At 43.6% G+C, this 22,715-nt stretch overlaps 1 protein-coding gene across 1 annotated transcript; it reads left to right on the forward strand.

The window, feature by feature from the left end:
- Positions 1-4,330: 4,330 nt before the first annotated feature.
- On the forward strand, positions 4,331-10,920 carry hrh2a (histamine receptor H2a). Its single transcript, XM_086105963.1, has 2 exons — positions 4,331-5,581; positions 7,991-10,920. The coding sequence occupies exons 1-2, from the start codon at positions 4,579-4,581 to the stop codon at positions 8,158-8,160; spliced, it is 1,173 nt and encodes a 390-aa protein (XP_085962089.1). The 5' UTR covers positions 4,331-4,578; the 3' UTR covers positions 8,161-10,920.
- Positions 10,921-22,715: the final 11,795 nt, after the last annotated feature.

The following is a 22,715-nucleotide window of genomic DNA, read 5'->3' on the forward strand; positions in this document are numbered from 1 at the left end:
GAAACACGAGTGCACTTGAGACCCCAGCCGCTAGATGGCGACAGCAACCTTCACAACATTCGGGCAACATTATGTCACGCCGGTTTAACTCATGGCGGCACGGTACATGGTCCATCTCACTGTGCAGAGGTTGCGGGTTCGAATATGGCCTCAGCCTTCCTGTGTGGAATTTGCATATTCTCCCCATACCTGTGTGGCTTTTCTCCGGGTAGTCCGGGTTCCGACCCACATTCAAAAGAAATGCATGCTTGCTTGATTGAACGCTCTTCTAAATCATCCCTATATGTGATTGTGAGTGTCAATGTTTGTTCGTTTATGTGTGCCCTGTGATTGGCTGGCAACCAGTTCAGGATGTACCCCAGTTTAGGGCCGATTTATTGCTGCGCTGCTCAAGTTTTAGAGATGTAAATTGCTTCTGTTTGTAATTTCGAGGCACTTACATCTCTCCCAGGCTGTTGGGTGGCAGATGTGTTGAATGTGATGACACATAAATCCATGAAAGAATGAATGGAAATGAAGCCAAATTTGACACCCTGCTGACATTTTTAAAATTAGAATATATCCTTTTTAATCCCAACAGGTGCACATTGAAGCACTTCTCCACAACGTGCCTGATGATGTTTATTACTATTAGTCATAGGAAGAGAAAATGAAACATCTGACTGGTGAGGAAAAAAAGTCATTAAAAACACAACATTTCTGAAAAGTTGCAAATGAGCAGTTGGTATTTAGTGAATCGAAAAAAAAACATCAGATGAATAACATAATCACTTATCACTCGGTCACACTATGCCTAGTAAAGAGGCAGATTTCCAAGTTCCTTTGTGGCTACTTTTCATCTCCAAAGACCTAATGGGGCTCTTTTCATGACCAAATCACCTACCGAGTGATGGGAAATCTAGATGCTGCAAATTGGCCCCGAACAGCATATTTGCCCATCTCTTGTGCTCAACGACAGGAGGCGTGGAAAAAAGTTGTTTCTTTGTTCATTCAAAAATTTGAAATGGATGTCGCGCCCACACACACACACACACACACACACAGGGTCCACATTTAGCGTCATTATGAAGTCAAAAATAACGGCATGAGGAAAAACTTTGTCACGTGGCACAAGAAGCACTAAATTACCGCAATGTTGTTTTTCATTTGATTGTTTTATATTATATTGACGGCCGAGAATTGTTTTTCCTAAAAATATTAATTGTAATTACACTACCAAAAAAAAAACCCCCCAAAAACGTGGCAATATTTGGCCTTCGGGTAGAATTTCAAGAAAAATTAAAAATGCACTATATACTACTTTTACAGATGAAATTAATTTGACCTACTCTCAACTTTGGAATGTACATGTGCAATTGTTTAGTATTTAAACGTTGTGCGCAGCTCGATGTTCTATACACAGGTGCTCAACAGCAAAATTCAGTTTTTTTTGTTTTGTTTTGTTTTTCTGAACAACCCGATTAAAGCCTCACAAGAGCGAGGTAGCCGATGAATTGTTTGGCATCTTCGTGGTCTCGTGATGTTAAAATGTGGAAGGTATAATTAAGGGAACTGTTTGAATAAACGGGATCACACTCCTCAGCCTCCCTGGTAAGGTCTATTCAGGGGTGCTGGAGAGGAGGGTCCGTCAGGAAGTCGAGCCTCAGATTGAGGAGGAGCAGTGTGGTTTTCGTCCCGGCCGTGGAACAGTGGACCAGCTCTACACCCTTAGCAGGGTCCTCGAGGGTATGTGGGAATTCGCCCAACCAGTCTACATGTGTTTTGTGGACTTGGAGAAGGCGTTTGACCGTGTCCCTCGGGGAGTTCTGTGGGGGGTGCTTCGTGGGTATGGGGTACCGAACCCCCTGATACGGGCTATTCGGTCACTATACCACCGATGTCAGAGTTTGGTTCGCATTGCCGGCAGTAAGTCGGAATCGTTTCCAGTGAGGGTAGGACTCCGCCAAGGCTGCCCTTTGTCGCCGATTCTGTTCATAATCTTTATGGACAGAATTTCTAGGCGCAGCCGAAGCGTTGAGGGCGTCCGTTTTGGTGGCCTCAGTATTGCATCCCTGCTTTTTGCAGATGATGTGGTGCTGTTGGCTCCTTCAAACGGGGCTCTCCAACTCTCACTGGAGCGTTTCGCAGCCGAGTGTGAAGCGGTTGGGATGAAAATCAGCACCTCCAAATCTGAAACCATGGTCCTCAGTCGGAAAAGGGTGGAGTGCCCCCTCCGGGTCGGGGGAGAGATCTTGCCCCAAGTGGAGGAGTTTAAGTATCTTGGGGTCTTGTTCACGAGTGAGGGCAGGAGGGAGCGAGAGATCGACAGGCGGATCGGTGCAGCGTCTGCTGTGATGCGGACGTTGTATCGGTCTGTCGTGGTGAAGAAGGAGCTGAGCCGAAGGGCGAAGCTCTCAATTTACCGGTCGATCTACGTTCCAACCCTCATCTATGGTCACGAGCTATGGGTCGTGACCGAAAGAACGAGATCCCGGATACAAGCGGCCGAAATGAGTTTTCTCCGCAGGGTGTCCGGGCTCTCCCTTAGAGATAAGGTGAGAAGCTCGGTCATCCGGGAGGGGCTCAGAGTCGAGCCGCTTCTCCTCCACATCGAGAGGAGCCAGATGAGGTGGCTTGGGCATCTGATTCGGATGCCTCCTGAACGCCTCCCTGGTGAGGTGTTCCGGGCATGTCCCACTGGGAGGAGACCCCGAGGAAGACCCAGGACACGCTGGAGTGACTATGTCACCCAGCTGGCCTGGGAACGCCTCGGGATCCCCCGGGGAGAGCTGGAAGAAGTAGCTAGGGAGAGGGAAGTCTGGGCTTCCCTGCTAAAGCTGTTGCCCCCGCGACCCGGCCCCGGATAAGCGGTAGAAGATGGATGGATGGATGGATGTTTGAATAAACCAATTCAAATTGTTTTGATTCATGCAGATGTCGTGAATTTGCATTCCGCTCCTTGTAAGAGAAGAGCCAGTTATGAAAAAAAAGTAGTGAAACACTGAGTCGGACATGTGCACTCAACAGTTGAGAGAAAATCAAATGAAGTTAACCTGTAAATAGTGCATTTTATGTTCATCCTGAAATTTCACCTGAAAGCATCACAAAAACTTTTTGTGAATAGTGTCTGACTGCCTGACTGGCCTATGTACAAATTTCAGCGACAGATGGTTTTCCTATAAGTGGCTTTTTGCTCCCATGCTAACCGTAGAACAGTAATGTTAACAATGCTTGGGCTCTTCCATTTAGGTTTCCTTGCTTTAATTGGCAAAAATCAAGTTGAAGATGCCATTTTTGATCTTTCTTTGTTGCTACTGTAGTCAACATTGTCAAATTACGGTCCACAACTGCATGAAAATATAGTTAACACCACTCTGCATTAAATTTGATGCAAAGGTACAGTGTTTTAGACAGATTTTGGAATGGATCTCATTCAATTGTGCTATTACTTTATGCTCATTAATGGTTAACATGTCTGAGGTTCAGAGTTTGAATCTCTGCTCCAGCCTCCTGTGTGGAGTTTGGATGTTTGTTGGCATGAGTCATGAATCCAATATGTTCTTTATTTTCTTTGCTCATTGAACAGTGTATGAAGCTTCGCCATTATTGTTGTACAGTGTGATGAAATTTCTTATTTGTTCTTATTGGGTTCATTTAAAACATTTAAAACTGACAAAAATCATTGACAAATAAACAATAAGTATTTGGAGAAAACACGTGTCCCGAAATGCTTTGAAAAGAAGAATTTGTCAGTTCTCTTGAAAGTGGTGAAGTTTGTGCTACCTTTCGAACGCTCAGGTGGAGAGTTTCCGAATTTCACCCCTTATACAGAGGAAGCAGTTTGAGCAAATGATATCTTGCCAAATGAAGTGGCACAGTTTTCGTTGTATGCAGCTCTGGGGGATTGAGAAAGTGCAGAAAGGTGGAGGAGTGAGGCCATTGCACAGTTAAACACGTTTTGTTCTGAGGCATGACAGGAACAGCGTTTTTTGTTTTTTCTTTGAGTACTATTAGCCCTCATGGTTTGGTCAATCAAAATTTAAATCAAAAATGTTGCTTAGCATCTAAAAAAAATCCCCAGATAAGCTATCCATCACCTTTGTTACTTGCTCAATATGCTCCCCGTTGACTTCAACAATGATTCTTTTCTTCAGTTATTTCATTTGCTCTCAGTGGAGGCTTGGGCTCTCCTCTGCTCCATTTGAGCTATAAAATGTAAACAAACATGCATACACCATTGAAGTTAACGTCAAACCAAAACGAAGTAAATCTTTTTGATGTCAAATGCAGCTAAAATAGGGCCTCACATGACTGCTTTATCTCTTTCTGTCCACTAGATGGGAGTGAAGCCAAGGAAGACAGTTTGTTTGAAGCCATTGGCCAAATTCTACACAAGCGTGGACCTCTGCCTCGATAAGGACCACAGCATGAAACAATGAATTCAGGTGCCACAGCCACTCATATAGGCAGTTTACTCAAAGAGTGCAGATTGACACTGAGATTAGACTGCAAGAGGCCATCTCGCTGGAAGCACACTTACTGGACATGAAGTTCAATGAAGTGAATTGGTGAAGGGTAAAAAGTGAGGGCCAGACAGCCATGTTGTCAAAAATAGCAGTGGGTCTCATCCTGACCCTTCTAATCCTACTGACCATCAGCGGCAACATGCTGGTGTGCCTGGCGGTCTGCGCCTCGCGACGCCTCCGCTGTCTCACCAACTGCTTCATCGTGTCACTGGCGGTGACCGACCTTCTGCTCGGCCTCGCCGTCCTCCCCTTCTCGGCCCACCTGCAGCTCACAGATGACTGGCCGTTGGGCCCGGTCTTTTGCAACTTCTACATCTCCATGGACGTCATGCTCTGCACTGCCTCCATCCTCACCCTGCTGGCCATCAGTATGGACCGCTATTTGGCTGTGACAATGCCCCTTAGATACAGCTCTCTGGTACTGCCTTGGAGAGTATTTGTGGCCATGGCGAGCGTCTGGACCGTGTCGGTGGCCGTGTCCTTTTTGCCCATCTTCATGGGTTGGAACACCGTCAACGGGACAGTGCAAAACCACGGCCTACGGGCTCCTGAAAGGACGTGTCGCTTTGAACTCAACAGGCCTTACGTTCTGACCGACTCCCTTCTCACCTTCTACTTGCCTCTGCTGGTCATGTGCTGGACATACCTCAGAATATTTCGCATCGCACGCGCACAGATCAAGCGCATCATCAGTACTCGGCCCACGTGTGTCACCACTTACAGCTGCAGGAGCCACCAATCGGCCGTCACCACCGTCGTCTCCGGTGTCCCAGCGTCGGCCCTGCGGGAGCACAAGGCCACGGTGACGCTCGCGGCAGTGATAGGGGCCTTTGTGGTGTGTTGGCTGCCTTATTTCATTCTGTTCACAGCACTGGGCTTACAGGAGAATCCCGACCCCAACAAAGTCCCAGAATTTTCGATTGTACTGTGGCTGGGTTACACCAACTCAGCACTCAATCCGATCCTCTATGGAGCCCTCAACAGGGACTTCAGGTCCGCCTACACGCAGCTACTGAGATGTCGATGGCCGACATACAGTGGGTGCCAACATTCTCCTGCCACAGTAACTATAGCAGGTACAGCCACAATGCTATGAAGTTTTTTTCTTTCTTTCTTTTATTTAGGGGGGGGCAGTATTCTTCCATCATGATAAATTAATGAGACAACTGCATATAGTCAGTCTGTGGATGGGCTAAAAAAAGATATATCGATTTTTTTTTCAAAAAAACTCTAAAGATAATTTGACGACATTCTACACAAACTATTGTAAATCTGCACTTGATTCACAGAACAGTTATGGATCGAGAGCGTTTGTGAACAATAGCTCTTCTTTGTATTTCAAATTGATTCATATATGTTCTGCAAAACGTTTTAAAACGATATTCTACAGCAATATTTAACAATGAAGATCTTCATATTATGTCTAGACTTTCAATGATATGGGAAAATATTTATATGTATATGTATATGTCACTTAAATATCTCCTATTATTTCAAAAGGACAAATATAATTTCATTTTGAGCTACAGTAAATACTGGTCTACCACTGCCAACTACTGGAGGAATCAGAATGGGAAAAGGTGTTTACTACAGCAGTCAGAATGAAAAAAAATATATATTTGATTCGATCTATTGTGATTTCTGCCACCTGCGTCACCCTGGAATACAGGAATGTAAATTGTGGTCGGTCCTTTTCACAGATGTTATGAGAAATAAGGCGTCTAGAACAGTTTTTACATATACATTTGTAGCGACAACAAATTCAGCCGCAAACTTTTGAAAATACCGTTTCCGAAATTGTCCTACATATACTACCGCGTGTATAGTGGAAAATGTAGTTACGATGCGGACCACGAGCGGGTAAACTGAATGTTAAGCGAATATCGAACATCCTGGCTGTCACGTTTAACTTGCATGCATGAAGCAGAGCGCGTACGCGCGTTTGCTCAATACAATGCCAGTGTGTTTTCTGAGTGTGTGTGTGTGTGTGTGTGTGTGTGTGTGTGTGTGTGTGTGTGTGTGTGTGTGTGTGTGTGTGTGTGTGTGTGTGTGTGTGTGTGTGTGTGTGTGTGTGTGTGTGTGTGTGTGTTACTTAGCTCTTCTTTCGGGCTTGTGAAGTCGCAAAATTTTCCCCATAATCCACGGTGGAACAGAAACGATTTTCACGGCGACCGTTTTGGCACATCGATCATCGTTCTTTCCGACCAACGTCAGCTGTGTCAACCCCGAATCACTTCCACACTAGTTCGACTTGCATTTTGCGATTCATTTGCCCGTTTAGACAAGACACTCCTCCATATTTAAAACGGCCGCTCAATTGCTACCACAACAGAGTCACGTGACTGGATCCTGCGCGAATGAAAAATAATCCCTAAAATTTTGAATACCAGTATTTGAAACATGCACTGAGTTGACTTTTTACTCGAGATGTCCTGCATTTTTCTTGCACCTGAGCCAAAGTCAATGCACTCATTTTTTAATTTCGGCCCATGCAATACTTCAGCCAGTCCATTTTGAAGAGCACATTTATTTATTTTTTTCTGTAAAAAATAGATTTTGTTATTTAGATGCATGTGTGTTAATTGAATGTGGGTGACTCAATGCAGCTGTGTTTTTTTTGGGGGGGGGGGGGGGGGTTGAGTGACTGGCTCATCTACAAACAGCACTATTGATTGATTGACTCATCAAAAGTACCGGTAATCTGTCGGGCACGTGTTTGCTTGTCACAACTAAATTCACACTCATTAGTCTTTTAATTGGAAGTAAATCATTTAAATGTGTCGCATTTGGTAACTTGTTGATCTGAACTCTGAAGATCCTGCCCACTAAGATTTTTGTCCATAATTTTCCACCCTGTGATCTGTGCGGCTATGTAGACTAAGTTTAATTTTTAGTCTCTTTCAGCTTGCCCTGTTGGCTGTGTTCGCAAAATGTTTCCACATCTCACACTGTACCCCTTTTCCATAATCAGCTACATGGGAGTATGACATTTTGTGACCCTTCAAAACACAAAAGCACTGCAGCTCCCACGCAGACACAAGGGCTATGTCCAAATTCACAGGCTGCATCCTCCGAAGGCCACATTTTTCAGCTGCATGACATCACTTCCGGCGCTACTCAACCACACATGGTTTCCGAGTTCTAAAAAGACAATTCAAAGGCTGGGTCCTTCGATACCTTCAAAGGCTCATCCTCATGTAGCCTCTGTGGACTGCATAAACAGTGGCGAATTTGGACAGGCTCAAACTGAATTTGGACACCACTTGCGGTCGAGTCACGCCGGCAGTGAAGTCATGCGGCCTTCAGAGGACCCAGAATGTGAATTTGGACACAGTCATTGACTGTTGCAACGACCAGCTGAAAACTGAGTGATGGGCCCTGATTTCAGATCACATGATCAGGACAACTCTACTTTCTACCTTCCGTGTCTTGTCAGATCCCATTCAAACTCAATACCACCTATGTTTGATGTTCCCCTATTTTAGGCAGACAACAGCTCATGGAGGTGACGCTTCTGTGTGGACACACACCTTCCAGCTGCAGGGCGGGTCAAACAAGTCAAAACGTCATGCTACAAGAGTCACATAGCAGGACGAACACAACCATGACCCAAACTGCGAACGGCACAACTGATACAGATGTCAATGACAGTTAAAAGGTAAAGTAATATTCTATCTAAAATGCAGACAGAGTTGATCGTCACCGCTTCATGCTAAGTCCCCAGCAATACATATGTTTTTATATTTAAATCACACAATGTCAATCATAATATACATTTCATCACCTTTCATTGTTGTTGGTGAGCTCAGGTCAGAAGCCTTTTTCCTGCTGAGGTTACCAAGAGGAGGCAGCCATTGTAAAATTATTGAAGTGCACTTACCTGATGTACAGTAAGTACACATTCAGATGTCTGCGCTCAGCACAGTCAGAGATACTTCACCAACAGTTTCACACCCTGCTATTGTTACGTTGCTAAGACAATGTGTGCAACATGTTGACCATGTGATTTGTGTTTTAGTTTTAAAGCAATAAAATATGAAACATTTCCACCTACATCAGAAATCATAAAGTGACAGACATAAACACGCATGCACACACCCACACGGTGTGCTGCACCTTCATTAGCTAAATCTCACTAATCCAATAAGACCCAATACAAAACCAGTTTTGTCATATTCAACAATGTTTCAATTTAATAATGACTATTACTGTATAGGTTACGTTTGCAGTGGTGTAGAACTGTATCATACTGAGGGATCCATCCATCCATCCATCACACCTCGTGAGGCATATAGGAAGCTGGGGTCCATGAAGCTAACTCACCCCTGGACTGGCTGCCAGTCAATTACAGGGCACATTATAGAGACAGACTACCACTCACACTCACATTCACAGTCACTGAACGCATGCTGCCTACACAGATGTCAGGTGAATGAATCACTGCAACGTCAGAGACTACATATTGGAAGATGTTTTAATGAATAAATGAAATACGCAAAACAGCAAACAGACTTACTGTAAATTGAGGTAGTTTTTTCTGTTGTCTGTGTGTGTGTGGGGGTGGGGGGGTTATGTAATGACCAAAATACCTGCCTGGTTGTCACAGTCTGATGTTGGTGTCTTTCTTCCTGTTAGCACACACCATAGTCTCAATGTAAAATAATAAGATAAGATAAGATAAGAAAAGCTTTATTAGTCTCGCAATGGAGAAATTCCCAATTCACAGCAGCAAAGTTATGAAAGGAAGAAGTAGAACAACAAAATATCGGAGCTGCTGGAAAGGCAGCTGCAAGACCTCTGCAGCTCAGCCTCTCCTCACGCACAAGAATCATCAACGCATACTCAATCCCCTCTGCATTGAACAAGCACTGTTACTACAACATGGAAACGAAGGCCAAAAAGAGTCTTTCTGGCACATTCTGGAGGACTTAACATGTCTGGCAACATGCTGGCCATGAAGCACAAGTGGTGCATCTGGAGGTTTAAGACAAATGCGCCCTCTTGTGGTAGCATCAAGTACCACAATCCTGATTGGGACTGTACAGAACTAAATCAAAGCATCGCTCCAGAGGAGGCCTCAACATCACTTGATGTACAGTCTCAAGTCTGTTGGATTGGAATATGTAGCATGGAATGTATTGTAAATGCATGTGTATATATTTATTTCGGCGAGGATGTTGGCAAATGTATGCAATCTGTCAAAAATAACACAATAATTTTGAAGCATACAAATGAGAAGATATGAGAAATACTTACTACTACTGTTATTTGAGGTGTGTTTGGTGCACTTCATATAAATGCTCTACTTTACAGCTTTGAATTCATTTGCTTTCCAAACCGCTTCACATATTTTTACTTACTTCAGGCTATATTTGTCCCATGCGAAAAATGAACATAGTTGTATATATTAGTGGAAATGCATTAAAATGAAATATGACAAAGACAAGTATTTATACAGCAACGTGTTGTCACACTGAAAATAGAGGTGCTCCATTTGTCTTGTCTTTGTATGTTTGTGCATATTGTATGTTTGTTAAATTTAATTATTGGAAAATAATTGGAATAAAAGGTATCAAAAACTTTCCTGAGCTGACAAATAAAGTATTCAGGTGAGATGAGCCAGAAAGTGAGAACAAAACAAGAACCTGATGGTCACCCTGACTGAGAACCAGAAGCCCTCTGCTGAAATGGGACAACGTCTATGATGAGCACTAACTGCTTTCTTGTGGTGCCCATGGGAGTTCAATCGTGTTTTTATCAGATCAGAGATTTCTCACAGGATGGAAGTAACATTGGATCTCCCTTTCTTTGTTCAAATCTCTCACGCAGCATTTTTCTTGTAGATCCGCTAAGGCAGTGGTTCTTAACCTGGGTTTGATCGAACCCTATGGGTTCGGTGAATCGGTCTCAGGGGTTCGACGGAGCCTCTGCCATGGAGGTTAAGACACACCTGACTCCACATGTCAATTAGTTATGACATGCCCCCTTGGCCATCACTGGCTGCAGATGATCACATTACATTGCTTGTCCAATCAGTGCTGTGGGAAATTTAGTTCGCTTCGTAGTCAAAGTGTGACAGTCGTGATAGTACGCCATTCAATTAAAAAAAAAAGTATACTATCCATTGAAATTTTATTTACTCTTTTCTGTTTTTAATCAATGTCTTTTTTATATTTTGAACTTGTAAAAAAGTATATTTATTTTTCACTAATGAAGGTTTCGGTGAATGTGCATATTCACTGGTTGGGTTCGGTACGCTAAGAAGCTTAAGAACCACTGCGCTAAGGCTAAGAATCACTGCGCTAAGGTCTTTGTGTGGTTTTTGTTTCATTGAATTTAACAGGGAAGGAGGCGGTCTCCAGCCAAAATCTCATGGACGGTCAAGAGAAATGAAAGGACTGGAGTTAATCATTTAAAGTGCAAAGTCTGTGAATAACTGTGTCTATGTGATAATTTTTTTAAAAAGAATAAATATACAACTATTTCAGTTTGTGTTACTATGAATGGATAAGGCTTCAATATGTAAAAAAGAAAAGGGGGGCGGGGGGTCGCTGTATATCCAATCATTTCTCCTGTGCTACATTTAAAGAGAATCTTTACATATTTTTTTTCTACAGCGCATCTTCCTCCCGGCTGATTAATCTCTTTAAATCACAACTCCATTTATTACCCAGATTGTAAAAAGAGTTATTTCTCACATCCATCAATTTCATGATTTTTACTGCACAACCACTCCCAGACTCGGCTCAGTTTGCATTCACTAGAAATCAGCAACCAGGTAAGATTTATTCATGAAACTGGTCAAATTAAAACCTCTCTATCTACAGCTAGACTTTAAATCACATTTACCAGCGAAGCATGTTTTTGATTGTAAAGTGTCCTTGAGTGTTTTGAAAGGCGCTTAAAAATGAAATGTATTACTATTATTACAGGAGAATGTGTCATTTGCAGCTATACCCGGGACATCAAAATGCTAATTAACCTTTTAAAATATATTTCTAAAAATAATTACACAAACATTCTCCTGGACCACAAATGTGGTGTCACGTAGTAAACACAACACATGGGTGAAAACTCACATGAACGCACAATAGTACCCTCGACAAATTAGCTCAAAAGTATATTTTTCTTCTGAGCAGTTGCATTTGATTGCAATGGTGTACCTAATCAAGTGGCAAGCAAGACAGCAGATATTTTACAACCTCAATAAAAAGTAACCACGACAAATGCAGCCGCGTAAGTGCCTTGAAAGGGGTCTGCGTGGTAAAAATGGCAAACACTCAGGAAAAATCGCTTTATACGCTGCTTTCGCATCTTAAAAACCGATGCGGTTGACGTGCGCGGAAAGGTCTCACAAATTCTTCAACGGGCAGCGACCACATTTTATTTATGATGCTTTCATCTTTAAGCGCGCCGACACGTCCAGCGCCGTACATCACGCTTAGCTGCGTTGGTCACTCACGACATCCGTTCCTCTGTCACGTTTGGAACGATGGCCAAAGTGACTGCTCACACTCCATGAAAACCATTCATCATTGCATTTTAGACAAAACGTTGATGTGAGGGAGCTGGGTACAGCGGAAAAAAAATAAGCCTTGCAGTCACAAACACACACTTACAGTATGTATAAGTATCTCTATAGAAGCTATCAATCATAAATATTGTCATTATTCAACGGTGTCATCGACAAGCCCTCCTCCTTTTCTCCTCTTCTTTCTTCCTTCCTTTTACAGACCCACACACACACACACACTCACACAGGCATGCAAACGTGTACGGACACACTCGTCCGTGCATGCATGCAGACACACGGGCACACACAGGAAGAGCATCATGAATCATAAGTCTTATGAATGCCATCCAAACACTTCTCAGAGCTATGAGGAATCGAGATGATTGATCGATGTGGTCGAGGGGGGTGAACGCAAAAGAAGATGGACAGAAGGTCAAAACCAGCGACGCAGGGGTCACTAGCCGCAGTTGAGGGGTCAAACGGATTTGGCGGAGGCGCAATATGGCCGACGAGGAAGGCGAGATACGCGGTCGGCTGAGGAGAGGGGTAAATGGATGAAGGAGGAGGGAGCAAGAGCAGGAGGAGGAGGTTGGGGGATGTTGCCTCAGTGAGGCTGAAGCCATAACTCATCTTTTATTAAAAATAATGAAAAAAAACTTAATGAGTTAATATCTGGAGAAAGACACAGTGAGGCGGCAACGGAGGAAGGGACAGCGCACAGGAGGAAGGAGAAGTGATCAGACAGAAAACCGAAGCGGGTCAGTGTTTAGTCATTTATCCCACTTTTCCAAAGTTCATATAAAAGCCATTAAGCCGGCGAGGGGCCAGTCATTGTTGTCCCCTTTCCTTCTGACAACCTAAATCCCTCTGCCTGCTTGGTAATTACTGTAAAGGCACTTACCAACCAATTAACTGTGATGAGCTAAATTAGCAGGTTACACTCTCCATTGACGAGTGCATTACGCGTGTACGTTGAAACAGTTCGGGAGAAACCTCAGCGGCCCCGGTATGCGTGTCGACAAATGACGGATTAATTACTATTAAAGCATCCGCATGCTAATGAGCTGAGAAACAATTAGAGGGGCTGTTAGCATGTGAGCTGAAGCACGGACGGGAGGCGAAGGGGAGCGGTGAAAGGGAGAAATCTTCATTGGGAAGCAATGCTGATTAAATGGATGGAGAGAAGCACTCCTCACCCAATATCCATGAACTTATTAAATACGTGACATCACAATTTGTCTTTTCAAGCGCGCAGCTATACATCCCCCAACCCCGCCATCATCTCATTGCATGCCGCAAAACTCTTTTTCTTCTCTTTTTCTTTTCCAGCTTCTCTCCAACTCTTCCCTCCTTCCTGCTTGGGGGACACAGTCCTGTGAAGGAATTTAATATGCAACTTTTATATGAGAAACCAATCGCATATGTCCGGGTCTATTGGGCTCGCAATCTATCGGCCCGGACGGCTAATGTAATAGAGGGAGCTGGGGCTATTTATCACACGGGGAGCTATAGTTCCTTCCCTCTCTCCCCCTCTGTCTTTATTCAAGCCCAGATTCTACGGCTGCCACTAAATCAGGCCAACTATGAGCTATGGCTGCCCAGAGGGCATCTCCACTTTTATAGAGGGATTTGGATTGTGTATCTTCTGGTTCCTCGGTGGTCGTTGATGCCTCTTACCGAAGCCATAAACACTCAAACAAAAGGGAAAGAGTTACATGTCCCTCTGTCCCCTCTGTGAGGACATGGAGACGGGGGAGTTGGAGGCATAATGAAGCTGATGACAAATTTATTAATAGTGCAACGACGTGGCAGCGGACTCTCTTCAGTTACACTGGTAGACTTCTGCGTGCAGGCTTTTACTTCCAGGTCAAACTACCACATGGAATTGCACAGGAGCCAACACATGCCACCACGTCATTGGCGCTTCATCGGCTTAACAGCATCATTGCTGAGGTCATTTTTCTAAAACAAGAAAACAAATGCAAGAAATTCAATAAATAAGAGCAGTTCAGTTGCCTCCGTTCAACCTTTGTGGATTACCATGACCTGGACCTGACTAAAATTCTACACAGTAGGCACCTTGGTAATTTTAAAATTACTTGAGCGATTATGTTTGTATGTTTTCCACATTCTCGCAAAAATGAACAAGTTGTGCACAAAAAAGATAGAATTGGTGTTTGGATGCTTGTGCACAAAGCAATGGATGTTTTGGTGTTGATCTACAGTACATGAAGGTGTTGCTCGAGAACTTACTTTAGTGTAACTCTAAGAGAGGACACTTTCCCCTTAAAATCTCAATGAGTACTTCTTCACATACTTGTGTACATGGTGTGTCAGAAAAGCTCCAAGACTGGTGTGACGATGCATGCTGCAAGTAAGTGATCCCCCTGGAGTAAAATGCAGCACTTTCGTCACATAATGAAGAGGGAAAACCTGTAGTTTGGGTTTGAAATATAACTTTTGTGACACCAGTCCTGGAACTCTTTTGACACAGATCCTCCATCCCACATTGATCCAAATTAGGATTGATGGTTGGCATTTCTGCCACACGGTCCTGAGATCTAGCGTTGGAATCTCGGTCCCAGCCTGTGTAGTGTTTGCATATTTTTCAGGTTGTTCACACATCCCACATAGGTTAAATCGATGACTCTTAATTGCCAATAGGTGTGAATGTCAGTGAAACTGCGTGTTTGTCTATCTTGTATTTGTTCTTCAAATGACATATGATCAAATTGTCACAAGTAGCTCGATGAGCCACCTCGCCTCCACTCTTGCAGTCATGGCCGTGATGCTGCGAGCGAACCATGTGATCATCACTGCCATTCGGGCCACCGGAGCTAGCGTTCGCTTTATGTTCTTCTGAGAAGTGACAAGCCAGTGGCTTATTGACGAGCCATTAAAGCAAATGACAGACCTCGCAAATACAAACAATTTAAAAGCAGCTCCGAGAGAATGGATTGTAAAGTGGTGACGTCATGCAATGGAAGATGTATTCAAGTTGAAAAAACATTGTCAAAGAAAAGTGTGAGCTGTCAGAGTTATCCTGACTGCGGGTGTTTTATTATGAGGAAGCTGACAGTGTCATGGTTCTGATTGTGTTTCTGTGCAGGCGGGATCAGAGGGCGTTCCCTCCAGTGCCTGATCTGCCTTATCGTTATCTTCCTTTAAAAGGACTTCCATAGTGACAGCTCATCGAAAAGTAAATTGATTTTGGACAGATTTTCTTTCAAATGCGCAGTTTTTCCATTGTCTATTCTTCTTTTGAGTGGGAAATGGTTTCCCAGAGTAGTCGTCATGGAGTCGAGGTCTGCATGGAAATAGCTCACCTCCAGAAGGCTTAAAAAGTTCACTCACTGCTTTTCAAATACATACTAGATTTTTGTGACATAAAACAAATGAGAACAAGACAAACAATTTCAAACGGTTTTCCAGTAGAAGGGTCAAACCCTGAAGTTAAATTTAGCAGAAGGCTGCAGCTGTGCTTGTTGGAATAGCCCATAAACATGTAAAATATTATTTCATCTATCCAACGCAAATTTTGTGTGAAATATCATTCCACAAAGTGCCAGTGTGTGAGTGTGTGTGTGTGTGTGTGTGTGTGGCAGGGGGGTATAATGCTGCCCACCTGCAGCAATTAACATGCCGCAGATAACCAAATTCATTTAAACAAATTAGCCACATTACTGGCCACTGTGTACTCGCTGATGGCAATTAATAAGAAATTAGCCACAATCAGCCCTATATTAACATCTCACAGAGGGGCCGCGGCTGGAAATTAATAAGCGGAGATTCATCTCTCTTACTGTCTTTCTGGCTCCTTGTCCTCCTCCCGCATACACAAACACACACACACCTATATTGTTCATCACAAACCTCAAAGACACTTTTTTTTCTTCCTATGAAGCATCTCATGATCTGCAATCTGCTCATGTCAGCTAGCCAGCTTCCTCTTTACCAGGGTGTGAAATCCCCCTGATAGACATATGTGCATGTGTGTATGTGTATGTGTGTGTCTGGTATATATTATATATACACACACATTCATAGACCAATAGAGATATACCATACATTGTATATTTAACCAGTGTGTGCCCTACTGCATGCATGTATCCGCATAAAGATGCCACACAAATGAGAAGTGGGGGGGGGGGGGCATCAGTGGAGACAATGCCCGCCTCTGGGGGTCCTCACACCAATCAGCAAAGTTCACCAAGAATCAATTAACACCAGTGGGAGGGGGCAGAGGGTACAGCAACGCACACACTAAGACATACACACAGTGTCCGCACGCATGTTGCCCACACACATGGCACTGTCTGAGGAGATATCCGTCAGATCACACATTCAACTATATGCCAGCTAGCCAGCCAGTGTGTGTGCGTGTGTGTGTGTGTGTGTGTGTGTGTGTGTGTGTGTGTGTGTGTGTGTGTGTGTGTGTGTGTGTGTGTGTGTGTGCGCGCGTGCGTGTGTGTGTCCATCCCAGAGTGCCGGGGACCCTCATGGTGTGAGTTTGGGGAACAGATTGGAGGTCAGCAGGTGGTTAGACCAGGGTCACCCCCGTCTGAGTCGCATGTGTGTTTGTGTGTGTGTGTTTCTGACCCCTACCCGCTAGGCTGGCCTGCAGGCAGACGTGAATAAGACGGATGGAGCTGATTCCAAGTATAAATTCACTGAATCCATGGAGAATAAAAACACCCAGGAAATGATGAAGCGTGGCAGCACAACAAGCGCCTCACATATCGCATTCCACTCACTCATGTGGGCTTCATGAAAACCATTCCTCATTGCATCCTTACCCAAAATGATTGACTATTTGGAACTTAAGAAATGAGTTGTTTCTCGCATGTGATTGGGAAAGGTTTCTGGGGATGGGGGAGTCGGAAAGCCTGAGCTCCAAAAGAGAGAAGAGACCCAAATAAAGTGATCACAGGGCATCTTCCACTTGAACATTCCACTGTGAAACCACACCTCCTTCCTCTTCCTCTCTGCCATCTCCATCTGTTCCCCTGTTGCACTCGTCCATCCTCTTGCACCCCCTCCTCGCCATCCATCCCCTTTTCCCCTCGTTTTCTTTGCTCCTCTCTGGCCTTCCTACCCTGGGGGAGGTAAGGTGATCTCCCCATGCTGGTGTAAGTGACTGGTATTAGTCTGCTTCTCTGTCTGTCTGTTTGATCCCACCACTAATGACTCCACTGGGAGGGAGCACTGATAATGGGAAATCAATATAGAGGATAGCGCTCAAGAGTGGCCTCACTTAGCTCTCGCTCTTTTACGCCTCACGGCAAAGTGCCTCCGTGTGTGTGTGTGTGTGTGTGTGTGTGTGTGTGTGTGTGTCTGCGTGCGCACTGCAACATTTGAAAAACATGTACATCCTCATGCTTTTCCACTGCTCTATTAAAATCTTTTGCCAGTTTTAATTTACCTTTCTCAGACAGCACAACTAAAACTCAATATCAGGGGGTTGGTTTGATACAGTAAATAAGTACAATAATATAAAATGAAAATATGTGCCTATCCAGTAAAAAAAAAAAAGACTCATAATAAATGAAGAAAAATCAATTTAATGCAGTGACTTCAGAAATTTGGAATGAATGCTGATAAATACACAAAGAGCAATTAAGTATTACATAGTGTCAAAGCAATGCCAGATGCCACCTGAATATGCCCTCTCAGGGGCTCTGAGCAATCACATTGGATGCTGAGTAAATGCACTGATTTTACAGGCAATGCCATGGCATCATTTCTATGGCAAGCGGATTGAACGATTTGAAAGTTATGTTTGACTATTCTGAATTTAAATTGTAACTACAAGCAACATATTTCTAACTAGTCGTTTTGAATAGTTGAAATTTTCATTCAAGGTATCTCATGTAAATGTGACTAACTTAAATTGTCAGAGATATCCGAAACATCATTTCGCCTCAGACTCATCAAAATACTTTTACCATTCATGTGTGTGTGTGTGTGTGGGGGGTTCTCAAGTACAGATGTCTACAAATTATTCTTATTCATCCATAATTCACATATGGGAATCTGCAACTGAGTTGTACATGTATGATATGAGAAACTCCAAACACATGAATGGCAAATGTGACATAATTTGTCAGAGGCAAAATGACAGTGCAAACACATGAAATTGCAGTTGTGGATAGGAAGAATGTTGTTGCGGACCTCTGAAAGGTGCCAAACATCTCTACTTCATTGTATTTCTGCTTTAATGCTGCTTTACGATCATGTTATATAACACAAAGTCACATTTTGCAAAATCGTTTGGATTTCCGATTGCATAATGGGAATGGGATTGGAATTACGTTGAAACTGACTGTGATATAATAAATAAAATATTTCTTTTAGAAAAGGAACACAATCAGACAATTTTGTCTTGCATCCACATTAAACAAGAGCTTGAACAGAGAAAAATAACATTCTTTCTCGAAGAAATATGATTTTTTTTAAATTGAGGTTGAATTCAATTGTGCACTGATCAAATCTAAATGGTGCAATTTTTTTGGCACACTGTCTGTAGCCTTGACTCTGCAGCATTCACACCATTAGGTTTTAGAGGCATATGGACATTTAGGGGAGGTGTGTGTGTGTGTGTGTGTTTTGCGGCCGTGTACATATGAATTAACGTGTGTGTCCTCAATCAGTCACACTTTTACGCCTGGAGCAAGACAGGTGGGGCTGGTGGCATGAGGCTGGTAACCCCCCCCCCCCCCACCCCACACCCCAACACTCCTAGGCCTCCAACCCTAAGGGTCCAGAAGGCCCAGCAAAGCAGGAGGCTGAAGTGCAGCTCCCTCTGCCAGGCACCAGTGCACTATGGCTGGTGGCAGCTGGTCCACTGTCACCCCCCCTTCCCTCCTCTGGCCCACTACTCTCCTTCATGAGTGCCCTGTGGGCAGTCAACAGGAGGGGTGAGGAGGTCAAGAGGCAGGGGAGAATTGGTGGAACGGCGGCGACACGCGGGATAATCGGCTTTTATGAAGCGGAGAGGGTGCAGACAGAGAGAAGGGGAGCGTGCCTCTGACACAATGCGACTGGATGACAAGCAGTAATGAATTAGCACATTAGCCCGAGACCAGGGGCGTTCAAGACAACTCAGCTGCTCTTAACAACACACATGCATATACTCCCGCACACGTATAAATCACTCAGAGGTCCTCACAGCGAGACTGGGAATTAATTAATTACATCAGTCATATTCTCTCCATTGGGTCCATTTTCAAAAGTATCCTATTTAATCCTCCAAGTGAAAATACACAAACAAAAAGATTAGAAACTCAATCCCCACCCCCCCCCCCATAAAAAAAAAGAGATCCTTGTTGTCCCAACATGTGTTCAATTATCATCAGGCCCAAAATGATGCCCTTTAATGCTTTAACTCTTTCTCTCACATGACGATCCATCTTCCTCTCCCAGCGTATCCCTTTTAATTCTGACCAGTGTGGTTGCATCCTTCCCTCTCATCCTCTGCTCCCTCCTTCTTAACTAGCGTGAAGAGGCAGCCATGCATTCAACCATCAGACCGGCCAAACATGCTCCATGCCCCTCACACAGGCATGCATGCGCTGCCCAAGTATATTGTTCCTTCACGTGACATATCAGTGCATCCATTGTGGTTAAATAAGCATCCTTATGTCCTTTATGCTGATTTGAATGCACCGTGCATACTTATAGTTGATCTTTTTTGTTTGCTTTTGCCGTGTATTAGTCTTCAGTTTACTGCTGCAACACACATACACCGATGCCTCTTTTTAGACCAAATCCGAGTACAAGTAATTCCTTTCCATTCGAGGACTCACAAATAAGTCATTTTTGCCAACGCTATTATGTCTTGCAATTTTGATGAGAATGTTTTTGTTTTAAAGCAACACAATGGCACTTTTCAACCTTCATAACTCTTTAGATGAAACATTGACTTACAACTACAGTAGTTGAATGGTACATTGGTCATGGCCTGGGAGGGGCTGCATCGCTTTCACTGGCACTAAGCAACTTTGAGGATGGTGGCACGAACCCTGCCGCACAAAAAAATACAAATGTGATGACTGCTAAACGACATACGTCACTTCCCACTTTCCCCTTTCATTACAAAGACTGAAGTACATTCAAACGTCTCTGCGTGAATCCTGCTGTCATGGCAGAAGCTGCAAAACAACCAAAGTAATGAAAATTTTGTCTGATCAAAACTAAGAAAAAGGGAGGTTACCCAGATAAAATGACAATTAAGGATTAACATTGACCCTTCTTTCACACGCTGCCAATACTGCACTTTATCTTTTTTTTTTAAGTGTAAAATGATCCCAAACTTTGGACATTCTTTGGACTGTCTTTAATGCACTTTTTTCTCCTGGTTTGTATTTTTGCTACGTGAGTCTGCAGTAGGCTAATGGTGCAATTGGAAAAATTATCAGCACAAAATCATGGAAAATAGCGAAAAACTAATATGAGAAAATGTTTTACTGTTTTAGTATTTCAATATCTGACATAGAGTGAAACCGTGTAAAGTGAACCACCTCTGTAGCACAGACAGGCTGGTACCTGGTGTCATAGCAGTGGATAGTTCATACAGTACAGACTTAATGTACATCCCTCAACTATAAAATGCTATTGGGAAGGACAACATCTAAGCGGTGTTCACACTGCAGGTCATGATGCCCAAATCCAATTTTTTCTCAAAGGTATCATTTGTTTTTGGAATGTAAACTGAAAGCAGGACATTGAGTGATACGCACAAAAGGCGTCATGCGGCAGTGTTAAACGGAAGTAAATACAGTCTAGCGTGTAGGGTAGGGGCAAGGAATTCCAGCTCCTCGAGAGCCATATCCTGCCTGTTTTAGGTCTCTCTCTACTTCAACACACCTGATTCAAATGATCAGCTCATCGGCAAACTCTGTCGAGGCCTGACAACATCATGATCAATTGAATCTGGTGCAGGGGCTGATCTTTTTATCATCTCATATCGACAGAGGAGTCATGCGGGACGAGCTAAGAATAGTTTGGGAAAATGAGGCGATGCTTTTCAATGACCTAATTTCAGGGAGAAGTCTACAAAAGATGACGTCATGTCTTTGCCGCCCATAATAAGTTAACCGTCTGTTTGGCTGAATTAATACTATAACCACAAATGTCAACTTCGTGTTTAATTTTTCAAGTGTGACTAAATTAAAGTCAAATGTAAAGTCAGTGCTATTACTCAAAACAACTTTGCAGATTTGCAGACAATTGTCAGTAGGCTCCCTTGCCCACTTGGAGCGCATGTTTGGGCTTTTGATGACTTATAGGTGAGATATGTATGGATGAGCGATTATAAAGCAGGCGCTTCGTACATGTCCAATTGATAAGAGGCCTAGGCCGGAATTGAAAAAAAAATCTGAATTGTAAATAAGTGTTGATCGAGCTCTTAAATTAGTATTTTTAAAGGTGCTTGTCTGCGACCCGTGAGTTTCATGAGGATTCGTTGACCAAATTGTTGGAATAAGGTTAGTGTAATGTCGGCAGATTGTGTGTCATGCAGCGCAATTATTGCTGCGCTTCACCATGATGCAGTGCAGTTCTACACCACTGCAAACAACCACAAAAAAACAGACCTATTATCACATGAATACCTATCCGACTGAACCAATCAACACTGCAGTCAATTTGTAAATGCAGAATATTTAACACATGACATCCTGCACTGCCTTTCATTTGGACGGCGCAGGTGTACCTAATGAAGTGTCCTGTCCTGTGTCCCGTGTTAATTGGTATTTCCACGTGACATGCTACTTGAATGCGCTCTCACGAGTGTCAGCAGGTAAGAAGTGTCTACGCAGAGTTCAAAGACCATAACAAGGAGGAGGATGCTGATAGTGGTCCTGGCCTGCACGCTCCCTAATGGGGGATCCATATCTCTCATCTCAAGCAACAATCCCACTGAGCATGTCAATATGAAACACTATAGCGAAAAGCAAGAAGCAGCCACCCCCATAACACACACACACACACACACACGCGCACACACACACGCGCGCGCGCGCCCACACACACACACACACACACGCAGCACTCCACGCTGCATTTTTATGCGTGCAGGAGGGGCCGAACGTGTAAATTCGACTAAATCAAGTCCCTGCAACAGTAAAACACATTGTGGCTTTATTGCACTCAATGTGATGTGATTTATTCCACGACTTTTCCTCGGTGCTGCTGAGGCCGTTAAGCTTTGTTTACCCCATTAAAAAAAGAAAACATTTAAAAAGGAATCATCAGCCTTGTAAATGTTGTCAGATGGCCTATGCCATGCACTGTCTTTGGGCTTAATACTACCTATATTAAAGAGTTTAAATATTTCATAAGGGCGGTTTTAAGAGCGAGGGAGGGGAAATCGTTAGCCGCGGTAAAGTTTCATTAACTGCTCCCCCGTTTGGCTGCGAGGCAAACTCATCTCCTCTTATTGTAATAAAACAATCTCTCTCTCTCCCTCTCTCTCGCTCTCATTCTCTCTCCCATCTCACTCTCCGCTTCTCCTTTACATCATAATAACACACTACATCCCCTTTAAATGCACTATTACTTACCGCTGCCTTTTCATATTCGAACATCACGGGCACTTTAGTGACAATATAAAAGCGTGTCATTCATTATTCACAAGCAGCCGGCCTGGCCCCGTTTAAAAGAATAAGAAAAAAAAGAAGGGGGGAAAAAAGTGAGGC

The sequence above is a fragment of the Hippocampus guttulatus genome, chromosome 2 (genome assembly GCF_054856545.1).
Source record: "Hippocampus guttulatus isolate MCC_2025c chromosome 2, RoL_Hgut_1.0, whole genome shotgun sequence".
In the NCBI taxonomy this organism is placed as follows: domain Eukaryota; kingdom Metazoa; phylum Chordata; class Actinopteri; order Syngnathiformes; family Syngnathidae; genus Hippocampus; species Hippocampus guttulatus.

What these genes read in the sequence shown, in the direction of transcription:
- hrh2a (XM_086105963.1), top strand. Translation starts at nt 4,579, where the DNA reads ATGTTGTCAAAAATAGCAGTGGGTCTCATCCTGACCCTTCTAATCCTA. An exon ending in TGCCACAGTAACTATAGCAG is followed by an intron (nt 5,582 to 7,990) that starts GTACAGCCACAA and finishes CCCCTATTTTAG; the next exon opens with GCAGACAACAGCTCATGGAG.